Raw genomic sequence first — 18,065 nt, forward strand, 5'->3', positions numbered from 1 at the left:
AAATAAATAATAAAATAATAATATAAAGTTAGGTTAACAATACACAGCACAGCTTGGCCATTGTGAAATATAATTGACTCTCTACTGTATTCTGTAATGTGATACTTTACAATGTGATATTCTGTAATGTGATACTTTACAATGTGATATTCTGTAATGTGATACTTTACAATGTGATATTCTGTAATGTGATACTTTGTACTGTGATATTCTGTAATGTGATACTTTACAATGTGATATTCTGTAACGTGATATGTTGTACTGTGATGTTTTGTAAGTTGCCCTCGATAAAATAAATAAATAAATAAATAATAATCTGGACACCAAGATTAGAGCAATCAGTAAAATGAAAAAGAAGATCCACAGCCTGTATCAACAGTATGCAGGTACATGTACAAATGTAACACTGTGACAGAGAAAGAATGAATCTTGGTTATAAATCTCCCTCCTGACCTGTGAGGGCGCTGTGTAAAGGGAACAGAGTGCCCCGGACTCGATGGTCTGACAATTCATTCCAGGGAAAGGTGGAAGTTGACCATTTAGAAAGGGGGTGGAGCTACAGTACACCAAGTCATCACCCCAGAAGGGAAGCGACGTGGCAACTGCGGATTGACAGTACAAAAGGGGACGTGGCTAAGCGATCTGTTCCTTTGTTATGGTTGCGAGCGAACCCATGAAGTAGAATAATAAGGTAACAGTGAGTGTTTAGTGTTTGTTTGTTTTGTTGTGTCTAATTGTACTCGTTTGTTCTTGTTAGACAGCTAACACGTACCGGGATCTGCCGCTTAAGGCCAGCAGCAGCCCAGACCACACTGCACAACTGTGCACTAATAAATTGTATTTCACCACTCGCACATTAGCACTCATTTTGGACTTGTGATCGTGTGTGTGTATTTGTGTGTGTTATACTGTGCTTACTATTTCGGGACTGTAACCCGTTGTTTGGAACAGTGCAATGCACATTGCTGTGTATTGACTGGGATTGCTCTTTGCGGTCGCCAGACCGGGATTACAAAATAAACGTTTGTTTGGATCGTGAACTTTGCTGTCTGTCTTCTGTTTCGTAATCACATCACCACTACACCTGCGCACTGCAAACCACTTTGCCACAAACACATAGAGAGCTGATTGGACAGACAGACAGACAGCGCCAGATGTGACACATAGAGAGCTGAATGGACAGACTGACAGACAGCTCCAGATGTGACACATAGAGAGCTGATTGGACAGATAGACAGACAGTGCCAGATGTGACACATAGAGAGCTGAATGGACAGACTGACAGACAGCTCCAGATGTGACACATAGAGCTGAATGGACAGACTGACAGACAGCTCCAGATGTAACCCCATATACTGAGAGATAAATACACTCAACAACTTGTTCCAAAAAGGTTAATCAAAAAAGGAATAGTGGTTATCTAGATATTTTCAAAACTATATATTTTTAAAAAGTGTAATCTGCGAGTTACACTTGTTATTTATTTTCTGCAGTTCTGAGTCAGGGATCAATCAAATCATTAAGCTGGCTAAAGTTGATAACTGTTTATAGCTTTATGTGAATTAATGCAACATTGATGACATGTATGCATTGTACAAATATGTAAATGCATTGGATAGCGTCTGTGTAACTAAACTGTTGAGCTGGCACCTCTCCAGGGAAGCAGCACTGCTGCTAGCTGACTGGCACCAGGACCATCCGCTTGATCTCACAAACACAATGAACTGCATGTGCATGTGAAGAAAAGCATGATTCTACCACCTGAAACTATTCCTACCTGTTTTATAGCAAACAGGTATTTGCAAACTTTAGATCCAATTTTGAAGAAAGTGAAAAGGCAAGATCAACATTTCAGAGAGGAATAACATGGTTCTAATGGTATAAAACCTGCAATAAAGTCCTCTTAATAATGGAGCTGCTGTGCACAGCAACTCAGGGTTGTTCTTGCTAGTTTATATTGTCAGAATTGTTTTATTATTCTTATAGAATTGCCTTTGCATGTGCGTCAAAATACAGCACATAGAACCATCATATATTCTTCTACTTGTATCATCGTCTGTAGAGTACCACTGATATCGAGCAAGAGCAATGCAACACAGATAACACAGTGGCATGGGTAAAAGGAGGCAAGGATGTACCTTATTGGAATCCGATATGATCTTCACATTTTCACATCCAAACTTGTCACTGTAGAGACTCACAAGTCTCTGGGAGATCTCAGAGAGCCCAGTCAGCTTCGGCTCCTTATAGATATACTCCTTCCCATCCTCGTCCTCAAAAAAGGACTTTAACACACAAAACACAAACAAACAGTAAAACTTCAATAGTGATACCAAGTAATATTTCAAAAACTAAACAGCCAAAAAAAGGACCTGTGGCGGCCATCAGGTTTCTGTTAATATTTGTATGAATTATGTGAATTCATTGTGGGAGTCTGAAAAATTGTGGGAGTCTGGAACCAACTCCCCAGTAATGTTGTTGAAGCTGACAGCCTGGGATCCTTCAAGAAGCTGCTTGATGAGATTCTGGGATCAATAAGCTACTAACGACCAAATGAGCCAGATGGGCCGAATGGCCTCCTCTCGTTTGTAAACTTCCTTATGTTCTGCTGCACTAGTACTCACCTGTCCATAAAAAGCAACTCTGAAAAATGTTCCCAGCAGCCTTCGTCCAGAGTGCATGACCTCTATGACCTTGCTGTATGCCCGATGAAGCGTACTGTACAAGAGGCTGAGTTTCTGGTAAGGAAGACAAGGGCTTCATTTAGCGTAGTCATAGCAACGTCTTTGATCAAGTGTTTGAAGTTATGCTTGATATGATACATGCATTCTTTAGAGAGTTCAGAAAATCATACTGCGCAATGCCTGAGGCAAAACAACATTTCATGAGGAAATGAGCGTGCACACATCGCATTTCCTGCATTACTAGCACTTCTATGTTATAAGTCAACAGATTTGGAATGATACCTGCTAAAGAAATGATCTTAATTCTTAAATCCTACAATGAAATAATAAAAAAAAAATGCAAATTACTTAATTTCACTGACAAAAACAGCAATAATATCTCCCAGCAGAGTAAACAACTCCATTAACTGGTAATTCTTATTGTGTTGTACAAGTATCATTGCTAATGTAAATACTACACTATGTACGTATTTAAATACCATACTGGATATTCAAGAAATTCAATTTTCAGGTAATTTTGATGATCTGTGAGCTGCTTCCTTGTTTAGGAAATCATTAATTAATGAATCTTATGATGCTGCTCTTGTAAAACATTTGCTGTAAAAAGGAAAAACAACAATGATTTCAATACTGACACATTGATCTTTTTGCAGAGACTAGCATTTGGATACTGTGGACCTCATTTCATTTTTATAGATAATGTATGTGTGATAAATGTACAATATTTGCATTTATTTTATGCAGAGTCTGTTCATAATACATCAGACCATCCAAACCAGAACCTACAAATGAGTTTGCTGGGAAATCACAAAGAACTGAAATAGGATATGCTCTTTCAGCCTGTGCATCAGGTTCAAATAGGATACGCTCTTTCAGCCTGTTCATCAGGTTCAAATAGGATACGCTCTTTCAGCCTGTGCATCAGGTTCAAATAGGATACTCTCTTGCAGCCTGTGCATCAGGTTCAAATAGGATACGCTCTTTCAGCCTGTGCATCAGGTTCAAATAGGATACTCTCTTTCAGCCTGTGCATCAGGTTCAAATAGAATACACTCTTTCAGCCTGTGCATCAAGGTCAAATAGGATATGCTCTTTCAGCCTGTGTATCAGGTTCAAATAGGATACTCTCTTTCAGCCTGTGCATCAGGTTCAAATAGGATACTCTCTTTCAGCCTGTGTATCAGGTTCAAATAGGATACTCTCTTTCAGCCTGTGCATCAGGTTCAAATAGGATACTCTCTTTCAGCCTGTGCATCAGGTTCAAATAGGATACTCTCTTTCAGCCTGTGCATCAGGTTCAAATAGGATACTCTCTTTCAGCCTGTGCATCCGGTTCAAATAGGATACTCTCTTTCAGCCTGTGCATCAGGTTCAAATAGGATACGCTCTTTCAGCCTGTGCATCAGGTTCAAATAGGATACTCTCTTTCAGCCTGTGCATCAGGTTCAAATAGAATACACTCTTTCAGCCTGTGCATCAAGGTCAAATAGGATATGCTCTTTCAGCCTGTGTATCAGGTTCAAATAGGATACTCTCTTTCAGCCTGTGCATCAGGTTCAAATAGGATACTCTCTTTCAGCCTGTGTATCAGGTTCAAATAGGATACTCTCTTTCAGCCTGTGCATCAGGTTCAAATAGGATACTCTCTTTCAGCCTGTGCATCAGGTTCAAATAGGATACTCTCTTTCAGCCTGTGCATCAGGTTCAAATAGGATACTCTCTTTCAGCCTGTGCATCCGGTTCAAATAGGATACTCTCTTTCAGCCTGTGCATCAGGTTCAAATAGGATACTCTCTTTCAGCCTGTGCATCAGGTTCAAATAGGATACGCTCTTTCAGCCTGTGCATCAGGTTCAAATAGGATACGCTCTTTCAGCCTGTGCATCAGGTTCAAATAGTATACGCTCTTTCAGCCTGTGCATCAGGTTCAAATAGGATACTCTCTTTCAGCCTGTGCATCAGGTTCAAATAGGATAAACTCTTTCAGCCTGTGCATCAGGTTCAAATAGGATAAATTCTTTCAGCCTGTGCATCAGGTTCAAATAGGATAAACTCTTTCAGCCTGTGCATCAGGTTCAAATAGGATACGCTCTTTCAGCCAGTAGATCAGGAGATTGTGTTTAACTAACCTGCTTTTGAGGATGCAACATCGACAATGGATAATTGCACCAGGTTCTACTGGACAGGTTCATGCTTTTACGCACTACTGAGTATTTCAGAGCACCTCTACATTACAAATGGCTTTTCTTTTTAGCAGTGGAGTAATACGTCACAAGACCAGCTTGGTCAAGGAATTAAAAAACAAACATTACTTCAAATTCCCGCCGCTTCTCATACACCGGAATGATGAACTTGGAGATCTCGGACATGAGTTCATAGCGTTCTGCTTTCCACAGGCCGTCTACACACTGCTCCAGCAATTCCACCAGCACCTCCTGTAGAAGGAAAGCCTCAGCATTGTCAGCACAAACACCCGGAGGAACAAACTCAGGGCAGAGATCCGCTCTACACTGCTAATCATTCTCCATCTCCCCTGCTGCAATAGCGTTTACGATCAAGAAGAAAAACGGATTTGTAGAACGGCATCGGCAGTAATACAAGGTAAGTGGTGACCTGCGCATAATAACACAGAGGATAATAATAATAATAATAATAATAATAATAATAATAATAATAATAATAATAATAATAATAATAATAATGGTGCACTTTAAAATAATTAAAGAAGTTAATAAAAAGGATCAATAAAGGAATTTGTAAAGAAATACAATTGAGATTACAGTATGTTGTATATATAAATATATAACAAAAAAAAAATTTTGTTGAAAATATCAGTTCAACTATCCTACTATTGTCAAGCTGTTCAAATCAGACTGCAGTACTACTACTGCTACCACGAAGAAAAAAATAATACTACTACGAGTACAACTGTACAATTACTGCTAATATATGATAACAATAAAACTGTTGGATATATAGGGATGTTCAATAACTCTAGATTTTACAAGTTGCTGGAGGTCAGGGTGGTAACCTTTTATCAAAACAAGCCCTGTTTTGTAATGGATCAGCCCATCTCTAGGATGTCCAATAGGAATGCATGGGCGTTGCAGTTGTAGCATGCTTGATTAATGTTGCAGTTGTAGGGTGCTTGATTAATATTGTGATTAAATAAATAGAAACTACCTCCCCGACTCGACCATTACCCCACTCCCTAATATTACTTCCTCCAGCTCACCTCTGTGTAATACACATCTTGCATTCCAGCATCCTCTTTCATCGCAGATTCCTCATCTATATTGAGGGTGATTTTCTTAAATGCAGACAAACCACTCGCGAAGGATTCTAGATAAAGCAAAGTTATGACAATTTAGAGACACACAGTATATACGTGAACACTAATGCATACATAGCACACATGTGACATTAGGAACCATCATTGCTTTCAAAACAAATCTTGTCCTGTGTGACCAAATAGTGAAAGCTTATTCACTGAGTATGTACTTGTGACAGAGATTGAATGATTCTTGGTGTTCGATCTCCCTCCCGATCTGCAAGGCAGCTGTATAAAGAGAATAGAGTACCCTGGAGTAGTTGGCCCGACAATTCATTCCCAGGGTTAGGTGGAAGTCGGCCATCTAGAAAGGGGGTGGAGCTACAATACACTAAATCAATGACCCGGACGGGAATCGGCGTGACATCCGCGGATTGGAGGAGCAGATGTGCTCGTTAAATAAGGGGTCATGGTTGACGGTATTTAAGGGGACGTAGTGATCTGATCTGTTCCTTTGTAAATGGTTAATTAACAAAACTGAAAGGAGAAACTGTGTTGGAATACCGTGAGTGTTCCAGGAGCTGTCGCTAAAGGCCAGCACGAACCTGGACATCACTGCACTTTGTATCCCCGCTGAACTGTATTCATCACGAGCAGTAGAGCACGCACTGTGGATGGGTGTTTGTGTATGTGTTACGTGTGGATGAAATAAAACATGACTGTTATTACTTCGGGGCCAACACGTGGATTATAAATAAGCAATACACACCGCTGTATTGCTTCTCAATGACATTGTTTATTGTTTACTGTTGTTTGCCATCAGGGCATTGGATTTAAAAACCATTACAACAACTTTGCCTCAGTACTGTATACTTTTAAATCAAGACGTTTTTGTCACGCTACTCTCTTGAAAAGTGTGTCAATCGCAATGCCAGCGTAGCTCTCCTTGCTGAACCAGTTGTATTGGTTGAAAAGGTCTTGGCACACAGTCGCTGTACCACAAGCCACAGCTTGTTAAGGAGGCTGCCCTGATCACCATGTTGTACAAAGCCGCAGTTGCATCAGTGCAAAGATGAGTTTCACAACAAAACACAAACACACATCTTGCCACAAAAATATGCCTGTTGTTGTATTGTCTTGGTTTTACAGTATCTAGAACTTTCTACAGTGTCCTGAAAAAAACACCCTAATCCAGAGCAAAGCAAAAAAACTGAAACTAAAGCTATTGAATTCTTACGAGACAGGGTGAGACCTGCACTGCAGTCTAGTTATACACTAACACAGCACTGGCAAGTGGCTGCACTGCAGTCTAGTTATACACTAACACAGCACTGGCAAGTGGCTGCACTGCAGTCTAGTTATACACTAACACAGCACTGGCAAGTGGCTGCACTGCAGTCTAGTTATACACTAACACAGCACTGGCAAGTGGCTGCACTGCAGTCTAGTTATACACTAACACAGCACTTTAATGTGATCAGTGCTAAAAAGAAAAGAAATGAACTTCTTTAATGTGAAAGAAAAGGAAAATGGAACCTGAGTTAGTGAGACATTGGTTAACTTTAGGTCAGGGCTCCAGTACTGACCGCGGATTTGTGATGGATAAATACACCTTATAGAATCATTAGCTATCCAATTTATACCAAGTTGTACCTTAGTTGTATCAGAATTCACATGCCAGGTACTGAGTGAAACCCTCAGTGCTGCTAAGTGCAAAGGAATGGTAAAATCAAATGTGTTTTATAAGTACGCCATATAATGGCATGTTATTCACTTGTGGTCTATTTAGTTTGTTTATAGTTTGAGTTCAGATCCCTTGTCATTTTCATATTCAAGTCAGATGTCAGCTGCTGGTCTCAACAACCACACCCAACTCCCCATAAAAGTACTGGCCCTACCACATAGGTGGTTCTTTTCTGTACAGTGCATACCCATATATACAGACAGAGAGGAACGACAGACTACAGTACATGCATACATACATACATACATAGACAGGATAGACAGACTGTACAGTGCATATACATACATACAGAGAGGAAAGACAGACAGTGGAAAACATGAGACTCTAGAATTATACGTATTTCTTCATTGTAAGCAATTGTATCAATATTCTCCATTACAGGGGCACAGCATGCACTATACTTTTGAAGTAACAAAGAGACCAGTACAGATATTTGTCAGTACTCAATCCTTTCTCATGTATTCAATCCTATGTTAAATGTGCACTCACCATTAAAATGGCTTGCCCTGCCTTACTTTTATTAGCCAATATGTTTTATCAGATTAAGGCAACCTGCAGAAGAATAGGTAATAAAGAGACGAATGGTAATCAAATAAATGCATATTACCTAACAGGACTTTCATGGAAAATGCAAACTGATAAAAACTATTCAAATTCTCTAGTGACTGAAGGGCTGGAAATCAATACACCACAGTGTGTACCGGCTGCTTAGTTCCTGGTAGCCCGAGTCACAGAGCCTTATATAGCTCATAACCCTTGTAAAAGTTAAAGATATGAGTGCGAAAGGGGTTTTCCAGAAATTGTCATTTAACAATGTCTGTTTTGTTTCAGGAGCTAAACTGAGTTGAGCTTGACACTGTCCTGTAACTTGCTAACCTGCTGCAATAGTAAAATGTTGATTTTATTAATATGCAGTATGAGCACGCATGGGGGAGGAAGTTCATGAACCCAGATTTCTATCAGCCTCTGGCAATGTAATCAAACTGGATTGCTGCGTCTGATAAAGCACAATGCAAGTTAGGCTAAACTATGACAAATACTGAGAAATTGTATATTGTATTTTTATTGAAACATAAAATCATTTGATTCTTAATTTTGTTTGAGATCTGAAAAAACAACTTTAGTCTGTTGTGAAAATCCTGACATGAATATGTCTTTCTAAAAAGATTTTTAAAAGCAGGAATCCAATGATAGTAACACAAAGTACAGTACAAAGTGATTCATTCAGAAAGGAATTATTCGGAATGCTTACTTTTTCTGTGTAGGTATTCTGCAACCAGAGCTGCAGCATGGACATAACACATTGCTGCCTGAAATGGAAAGAACAAATCTAATAACTATCAAGTGTAAATGTAAGTGCTAGTCCTCCTCCCCAACCCCCATTTTATCTTCTTGTACTATGAAGTACTCCCTAATTCCTGTAGCTAATGGTGCCACCTCCTGGTAGAATGGGACACTGCAGTCTGTGCTTCAGACAGAGACTTGTCCTCCCCATGGTGAGCTGCATCCTGTTGATTCACTCCAGTGCATTATTATCACAAGCTGCACTTTCCTTCCCCTTGAGGCCAGCTGCTTTCCCCATCATTGAGTAACGATGGAGCCTATTCTCAAATTTAAACATCTAATTCAATTAAATAAGAAACACCCTACCCACCCCTATTTGTGAAGAGGGTTGATTCTCATGTTTCAAAGCACCCCAATAAAAAATAAAAAAAATAATATATATATATATATATATATATATATATATATATATATATATATATATATATATATCAGATCTGCAGTTTTCAGTTCTCTTTCATAGACCTGTATACAGGTGTTCAGTGTTGAAGGAGTTAAATTGAATCAAGCTTGGCATTGATTAAAATTTTTCTGGGCTGCTAAAACAGTTCAATGAATACTACACTTCATTGAATTAATCCAAACAGGCATTGAAACCGTCTTTAAATAAGTCATGAGTTAAGGATTTACAAATCCTGCAAGTTATAGTATTCTCAACTCTGAAATGGTACCTCGGAGAAATCTCCATTCTTCACGTGAACCTTTGCCATGCTTTCGAGCCAGGTCTTCCTGAGCTCGGGGGTGCTGGCATAAGACTTGGCCAGGCTGAACTGCAGATCCACCAGCATCTCCGGGTCCCGCTCATGCTCCTTCATCTGAGCCGTGGCCATCAGCACGGTCCGGATTTTCTTAGTGAGGTCTTTCACCTCTGAAGGAAAAGCGGTTGCCTGTAGGAGAAAAAAGGTCACAATCTTTAAAAAGTAACTTCTATACATCGATTCAGAACAATAGCCCTCTTGCTGGGAGATAAACTAGACCTAGATTTTGCTAAGAGATCCCCTTGCAAAGTTTCATTACAATTGGGTGAACAGTTCTCAAGAAATATGCAATGATGTGTCTATTAACAAACGTACGGCATACATGAGCCTCAATACCTGCTGTACCCCAGGTGCCAGGGGATAATCATTCTGCTGCTTAATAAACACATGCCAAATGCACTGCCAATATTTTCTGTGCAATCTAGTAATATATCAGTCGGTGTAAAGCTTGGTACCTTCATGGCTTTGTCGCTGTTGGCAAAATTGTTAATAATGGACAGAGACTCCTGGAACCTGGAGCCTCCAGTCAGTGCCACGTCTGCAATCAACTGACTAACTGCAATGATAATCTGAAACAGCAAAGCAATAAGGTTAGGAACCAAAGGAGCAGATTCACAAGGAGCAGATTCACACAGCTTCACAAGGAGCAGATTCACACAGCTTCACAAGGTGCAGATTCACACAGCTTCACATCAAGAGCAGATTCACACAGCTTCACAAGGAGCAGATTCACACAGCCTCACAGGAGCAGATTCACACAGCTTCACATCAAGAGCAGATTCACACAGCTTCACAAGGAGCAGATTCACACAGCCTCACAGGAGCAGATTCACAAGCTTCACATCAAGAGCAGATTCACACAGCTTCACATCAAGAGCAGATTCACACAGCTTCACAAGGAGCAGATTCACACCGCCTCACAGGAGCAGATTCACACAGCTTCACAAGGTGCAGATTCACACAGCTTCACAAGATGCAGATTCACACAGCTTCACATCAAGAGCAGATTCACACAGCTTCACAAGGAGCAGTAGGCAGCAGTGTGGAGTAGTGGTTAGGGCTCTGGACTCTTGACCAGAGGGTCGTGGGTTCAATCCCCAGTGGGGGACACTGCTGTTGTACCCTTGAGCAAGGTACTTTACCTAGATTGCTCCAGTAAAAACCCAACTGTATAAATGGGTAATTGTATGTAAAAATAATGTGATATCTGTATAATGTGAAATAATGTATAATGTGATATGTTGTAACAATTGTAAGTCGCCCTGGATAAGGGCGTCTGCTAAGAAATAAATAAATAAAATAAATAAAAAGGAGCAGATTCACACAGCCTCACAGGAGCAGATTCACACAGCTTCACATCAAGAGCAGATTCACACAGCTTCACAAGGAGCAGATTCACACAGCTTCACATCAAGAGCAGATTCACACAGCTTCACAAGGAGCAGATACACACAGCTTCACAAGGAGCAGATTCACAGCTTCACATCAAGAGCAGATTCACACAGCTTCACATCAAGAGCAGATTCACACAGCTTCACAAGGAGCAGATTCACACAGCTTCACAAGGTGCAGATTCACACAGCTTCACAAGGTGCAGATTCACAGCTTCACATCAAGAGCAGATTCACACAGCATCACAAGGAGCAGATTCACACAGCCTCACAAGGAGCAGATTCACACAGCCTCACAGGAGCAGATTCACACAGCTTCACATGGAGCAGATTCACACAGCTTCACATCAAGAGCAGATTCACACATCTTCACAAGGAGCAGATTCACACAGCCTCACAAGGAGCAGATTCACACAGCCTCACAGGAGCAGATTCACACAGCTTCACATGGAGCAGATTCACACAGCTTCACAAGGAGCAGATTCACACAGCTTCACAAGGTGCAGATTCACACAGCCTCACAGGAGCAGATTCACACAGCTTCACAAGGTGCAGATTCACACAGCCTCACAGGAGCAGATTCACACAGCTTCACATGGAGCAGATTCACACAGCTTCACAAGGTGCAGATTCACACAGCCTCACAGGAGCAGATTCACACAGCTTCACATGGAGCAGATTCACACAGCTTCACATCAAGAGCAGATTCACACATCTTCACAAGGAGCAGATTCACACAGCCTCACAAGGAGCAGATTCACACAGCCTCACAAGGAGCAGATTCACACAGCCTCACAGGAGCAGATTCACACAGCTTCACATGGAGCAGATTCACACAGCCTCACAAGGAGCAGATTCACACAGCTTCACATGGAGCAGATTCACACAGCTTCACATCAAGAGCAGATTCACACATCTTCACAAGGAACAGATTCACACAGCTTCACAAGGAGCAGATTCACACAGCATCACAAGGAGCAGATTCACACAGCCTCACAAGGAGCAGATTCACACAGCTTCACAAGGAGCAGATTCACACAGCCTCACATGGAGCAGATTCACACAGCCTCACAGGAGCAGATTCACACATCTTCACAAGGAGCAGATTCACACAGCCTCACAGGAGCAGATTCACACAGCTTCACAAGGAGCAGATTCACACAGCCTCACAAGGAGCAGATTCACACAGCCTCACATCAAGAGCAGATTCACACAGCTTCACAAGGTGCAGATTCGCACAGCTTCACAAGGTGCAGATTCACACAGCTTCACATCAAGAGCAGATTCACACATCTTCACAAGGAGCAGATTCACACAGCCTCACAAGGAGCAGATTCACACAGCCTCACAAGGAGCAGATTCACACAGCTTCACAAGGTGCAGATTCACACAGCTTCACAAGGTGCAGATTCACACAGCTTCACATCAAGAGCAGATTCACACAGCCTCACAAGGAGCAGATTCACACAGCCTCACAAGGAGCAGATTCACACAGCTTCACATGGAGCAGATTCACACAGCTTCACATCAAGAGCAGATTCACACATCTTCACAAGGAGCAGATTCACACAGCCTCACAAGGAGCAGATTCATACAGCTTCACAAGGAGCAGATTCACACAGCTTCACATCAAGAGCAGATTCACACATCTTCACAAGGAGCAGATTCACACAGCCTCACAAGGAGCAGATTCACACAGCTTCACAAGGAGCAGATTCACACAGCCTCACAGGAGCAGATTTACACAGCTTCACATCAAGAGCAGATTTACACAGCATCACAAGGAGCAGATTCACACAGCCTCACAGGAGCAGATTCACACAGCTTCACATCAGAGCAGATTCACACAGCTTCAGAAAGAGCAGATTCACACAACTTCACATCAAGAGCAGATTCACACAGCTTCAGAAGGAGCAGATTCACACAGCTTCAGAAGGAGCAGATTCACAGCCTCACAGGAGCAGATTCACACAGCTTCACATCAAGAGCAGATTCACACATCTTCACAAGGAGCAGATTCACACAGCCTCACAAGGAGCAGATTCACACAGCTTCACAAGGAGCAGATTCACACAGCCTCACAGGAGCAGATTTACACAGCTTCACATCAAGAGCAGATTCACACAGCATCACAAGGAGCAGATTCACACAGCCTCACAGGAGCAGATTCACACAGCTTCACATCAGAGCAGATTCACACAGCTTCAGAAAGAGCAGATTCACACAACTTCACATCAAGAGCAGATTCACACAGCTTCAGAAGGAGCAGATTCACAGCCTCACAGGAGCAGATTCACACAGCTTCACATCAAGAGCAGATTCACACCGCCTCACAAGGAGAAGATTCACACAGCTTCACAAGGTGCAGATTCACACAGCATAACAGGAGCAGATTCACACAGCCTACCCTTCCTCTCCAAAACCCTCGAGCGGACTGTACACCGCCAGCTCTCTGCTTTCCTGTCCAACCACTCTCTGCTTGACCCTCTCCAATCTGGCTTCCGCTCTGCTCACTCCACTGAAACCGCCCTTCTCTCTGTCACCAACTCACTTAAGTGTGCCCGAGCTGCCTCTCTCTCCTCTGTCCTAATTCTCCTCGACCTCTCTGCTGCCTTTGACACTGTTGATCACTCTATTCTACTATCATCTCTTGCTGACCTGGGGATCTCTGGCACTGCTCTGGCCTGGTTCTCCTCCTACCTCTCCAACCGCACTTACCAGGTAACCTGGCGTGGAGCAACCTCCACACCTCACCCTCTCTTGACTGGAGTCCCCCAAGGGTCAGTCTTGGGTCCTCTCCTGTTCTCTCTCTACACCCGCTCCCTGGGCCCCCTCATCGCATCCTATGGTTTCTCATACCATTTCTATGCTGATGATGCTCAGATTTTCCTCTCCTTCCCCACCTCTGACTCCACCATCTCCTCCCGTATCTCTACCTGTCTGTCTGCTATTTCCTCCTGGATGCACTCGCATCACCTCAAACTCAACCTCTCTAAATCTGACCTCCTTTTCTTTCCCTCCTCCTCCCCCTCCTCTGATCTCTCTATCTCTGTTCCTCTGGAATCTACCACACTCTCTCCCTCTTCCTCAGCTAAAAACCTTGGAGTCACCCTGGACCCCTGCCTCTCTTATTCCCAGCACATCTCCACTCTGGCACGCACTTGCAGATTCTTCCTGAGCAACATCCGAAGAATCCGACCCTTCCTCACCAACTATGCTACCCAGCTCCTGGTCCAGGCCCTGGTACTCTCCCGCCTAGACTACTGCAACTCCCTCCTGGCTGGCCTCCCTGCGTCCGCCACCCGTCCGCTCCAGCTCATCCAGAACTCTGCTGCTCGCCTGGTGTTCTCTCTACCTCGCTTCGCCCACGCTACTCCACTACTCCGCTCGCTCCACTGGCTCCCGATCACCGCTCGCATCCAGTTCAAGACTCTTGTACTAGCCTACAGATGCCTTGATCAGACTGCACCCAGCTACCTCCAGACCCTCATCTCTCCCTACACCCCCACTCGACCTCTCCGCTCCGCCTGCACTAGAAGACTGGCTCTACCTCCGCTACGCTCCCCTGCCTCCCGAGCCCGCTCCTTCTCCACCCTTGCTCCGCAGTGGTGGAACGACCTTCCTACAGATGTCAGGACTGCCCAGTCCCTGACCACATTCCGGCGCCTCCTTAAGACTCACCTCTTCAAACAGCACCTGTAGAACTCCTCTGTTGTATCCTGGGACACTATCACCCTTCATTTAAATATGCTTTATTTTGCTCTTATCTGCCCCCTATTTTACTGCATTTAATCCTGTACCTCAGAATATTGTAATCTCCCAAGTGTTTAATCTGTAGTATTTTGTACTTAATCATATCCTGATGTAACTATCACTACTTAATCATATCCTGATGTAACTTTCACTATTATCTGCTGTATTATTGAATTGTGGTTTGTCACACTTGAGAATTATTGTATTTCTTGTTCTTATTGTATGACTTATATTGTAACACTTGAATGTATTTGTATTTGCTTGCGATTGTAAGTCGCCCTGGATAAGGGCGTCTGCTAAGAAATAAATAATAATAATAATAATAATCAAGAGCAGATTCACACAGCTTCACAAGCAGATAACACAGCTTCACATGAAGATTATACCATTGTGCACCATGAAACTTATTTTTATTTAATAACATTGTAGAAGAAAAAAATAGTTACAATTTATACATTGTGACTGAGATACAGATAATAATGTTCGACAAACATCCTTTTTCAATAGGTATGTTGCATACACTGTTCTAGATGTAAATGTGGCTTTTTAATTAATAAGATACCGTAATCATATAGCATAGGTCCATTGCGTTGCTAGATTTTTTCATTTGGTCCTAAGAAATTATATTGGAGTCTGATTTGCACAGAATAGTTTTCACTTGCATCTAAAGTCGAGAGGCTGTACTTCAGTGTGCAATACAAAGCAGAATGCGGGGTCCAGGTGAGACACTTTTACTACATATCAATTAAGCACACATTTCTTCTACTGTAGTAGTGAAAATCTAATCAAAACTATTCAGAGCATATCCTTATAGCTTTCATTGTCATGACATGTGTTCGTATGTGAATGTGAGTCTGTCCGTGTGATTGTGATGGAAGGTCATTAGGGTAAGGTGTGCTCACCTGGAGGTGTGTTCGTATGTGAATGTGAGTCTGTCCATGTGATTGTGATGGAAGGTCATTAGGGTAAGGTGTGCTCACCTGGAGGTGTGTTCGTAGGAAGTTCCTCCTCTTGCTGTACTCGAAGTTGCTCCTCATGAGCAGGTAGAGCAGGGCTGATGCCTCACCCCGCGTGGAGCTGAGCTTCGATGTGCAGCACTTCAGCACCTCGTAGCAGAAAGCAGCACACAGGCTGACCCTGCCTTTGAAAAATGCTGCAGAAAACTGAAGAGATCATAAACATGGGAAAAACATCCAACAGTCAGCAGGAGTTCTTACTGTATTGGTTTTTTTGAAAAGCAGGAAATTTAAACTGGTTTTGTTAAGATGGTTTTGTTTTGGCCTGTTTTACACCTTATCTACAGTCCCGTACCTACCTTACTGCTGAAGGCTCTTAAGGATGCAAACACATGTTTCAGGGCTGTCTCTGACTGTCCCATCTTGAGGAAGGCAAGATAAATATCAAACACCTTCTTCATCAGGGGGTTGTGACCATCATTGTCAAGGAGCTGGGTCTGGAGACAAGCAAAGCACATCCTTTTACCCAATGCCATTCAAGAGTGTGTCAAGAGACCAAGAACCTTCTTTAACTATCTACCTCTTACCAAACGGCTTACCAACAATATACAGCAGGCTGGTAAAAACAATAATCATGAAATACCGTCAAGCAATTTATATTGCTTTCTTATCAAATGGAACAAAAAAGAAAAAGAACATACACTGTGTACCAAAACTCCAGTATCGATAGCTGTTTCATACTCCAACAAGTACTGGGACACACTGCATTGTTGTAATAGTTTAAAGTTGTCAGTAGTATATCAATAGCTTATCCTCATCCTGGACTGTATATAATGCTGTCTGGGTGCCAGTGCCTTTCACTCACCACTCATTGAATAGCACACATGGGCTTCACATCTCTTTCCCTTATCAATGAGGGGAGCAGCACACCAAGCCCTCACTGCCAGTCCCAGTGGATGTACGTTTATTCATCTTAGCACACAATCTAGTGCAGCATCAACGTACCTTAAAGCTCTGGGTAAACAGGGAAACAATGTCCAGAACAGTGAGGCAGGTTTCTGTTGCAATGTTGCCTTCCAACAGGGACTGGTGTGAAACATCTGCCTCCGGTGTTCCTAAGCCTGAAAGAGAGCAGCCAGCAAAGAGAGCAACACTTCGGTCAATTTCACACATATAACTGAAAAAAACTGAAACAGAAATGTAACCATTACCGAACAAGATATATCTCTTGTAGCCGGAATTACCTGAGCACTTCTATTAAAACGGCTCCTTTAGAGCCCCATCTGCGGCAGACGTCGACTCCGCCCCCAGGAGATAAACACGACTGTCGTCTCCACCCCCAGGAGATAAACACGACTGCCGTCTCCGCCCCCAGGAGATAAACACGACTGTCATCTCCGCCCCCAAGAGATAAACACGACTGTCGTCTCCGCCCCCAGGAGATAAACACGACTGTCGTCTCCGCCCCCAAGAGATAAACACGACTGTCGTCTCCGCCCCCAGGAGATAAACACGAGTGTCGTCTCCGCCCCCAGGAGATAAACACGAGTGTCGTCTCCGCCCCCAAGAGATAAACACGACTGTCGTCTCCGCCCCCAGGAGATAAACACGAGTGTCGTCTCCGCCCCCAGGAGATAAACACGAGTGTCGTCTCCACCCCCAGGAGATAAACACGAGTGTCGTCTCCACCCCCAGGAGATAAACACGAGTGTCGTCTCCGCCCCCAGGAGATAAACACGAGTGTCGTCTCCGTCCCCAGGAGATAAACACGAGTGTCGTCTCCGTCCCCAGGAGATAAACACGACTGTCGTCTCCGCCCCAGGAGATAAACACGACTGTCGTCTCCGCCCCCAGGAGATAAACACGACTGTCGTCTCCACCCCCAAGAGATAAACACGACTGTCGTCTCCGCCCCCAGGAGATAAACACGACTGTCGTCTCCGTCCCCAGGAGATAAACACGACTGTCGTCTCCATCCCCAGGAGATAAACACGACTGTCGTCTCCGCCCCCAGGAGATAAACACGAGTGTCGTCTCCGCCCCCAGGAGATAAACACGACTGTCGTCTCCACCCCCAGGAGATAAACACGACTGTCGTCTCCACCCCCAGGAGATAAACACGACTGTCGTCTCCACCCCCAGAAGAGAAACATGAGTGTCGTCTC

The 18,065-nt window shown here is 43.1% G+C and overlaps 1 protein-coding gene across 1 annotated transcript in view; it reads right to left on the reverse strand.

Moving 5' to 3' along the window:
* LOC117412018 (dedicator of cytokinesis protein 11) overlaps positions 1-18,065 on the reverse strand; it is a 116,810-nt gene that overhangs the window by 13,630 nt on the left and 85,115 nt on the right. Inside the window, exons 39-48 of the mRNA XM_058988990.1 lie at positions 16,906-17,021; positions 16,260-16,397; positions 15,925-16,107; positions 10,256-10,369; positions 9,714-9,929; positions 8,951-9,008; positions 5,919-6,025; positions 4,996-5,118; positions 2,625-2,738; positions 2,139-2,285 (exon numbers count right to left, since the gene is read on the reverse strand). Coding sequence (XP_058844973.1) covers positions 2,139-2,285; positions 2,625-2,738; positions 4,996-5,118; positions 5,919-6,025; positions 8,951-9,008; positions 9,714-9,929; positions 10,256-10,369; positions 15,925-16,107; positions 16,260-16,397; positions 16,906-17,021 — 1,316 coding nt within the window. The remainder of the gene's footprint in view (positions 1-2,138; positions 2,286-2,624; positions 2,739-4,995; positions 5,119-5,918; positions 6,026-8,950; positions 9,009-9,713; positions 9,930-10,255; positions 10,370-15,924; positions 16,108-16,259; positions 16,398-16,905; positions 17,022-18,065) is intronic.

Source organism: Acipenser ruthenus, chromosome 16 (assembly GCF_902713425.1).
Source record: "Acipenser ruthenus chromosome 16, fAciRut3.2 maternal haplotype, whole genome shotgun sequence".
Lineage (NCBI taxonomy): Eukaryota > Metazoa > Chordata > Actinopteri > Acipenseriformes > Acipenseridae > Acipenser > Acipenser ruthenus.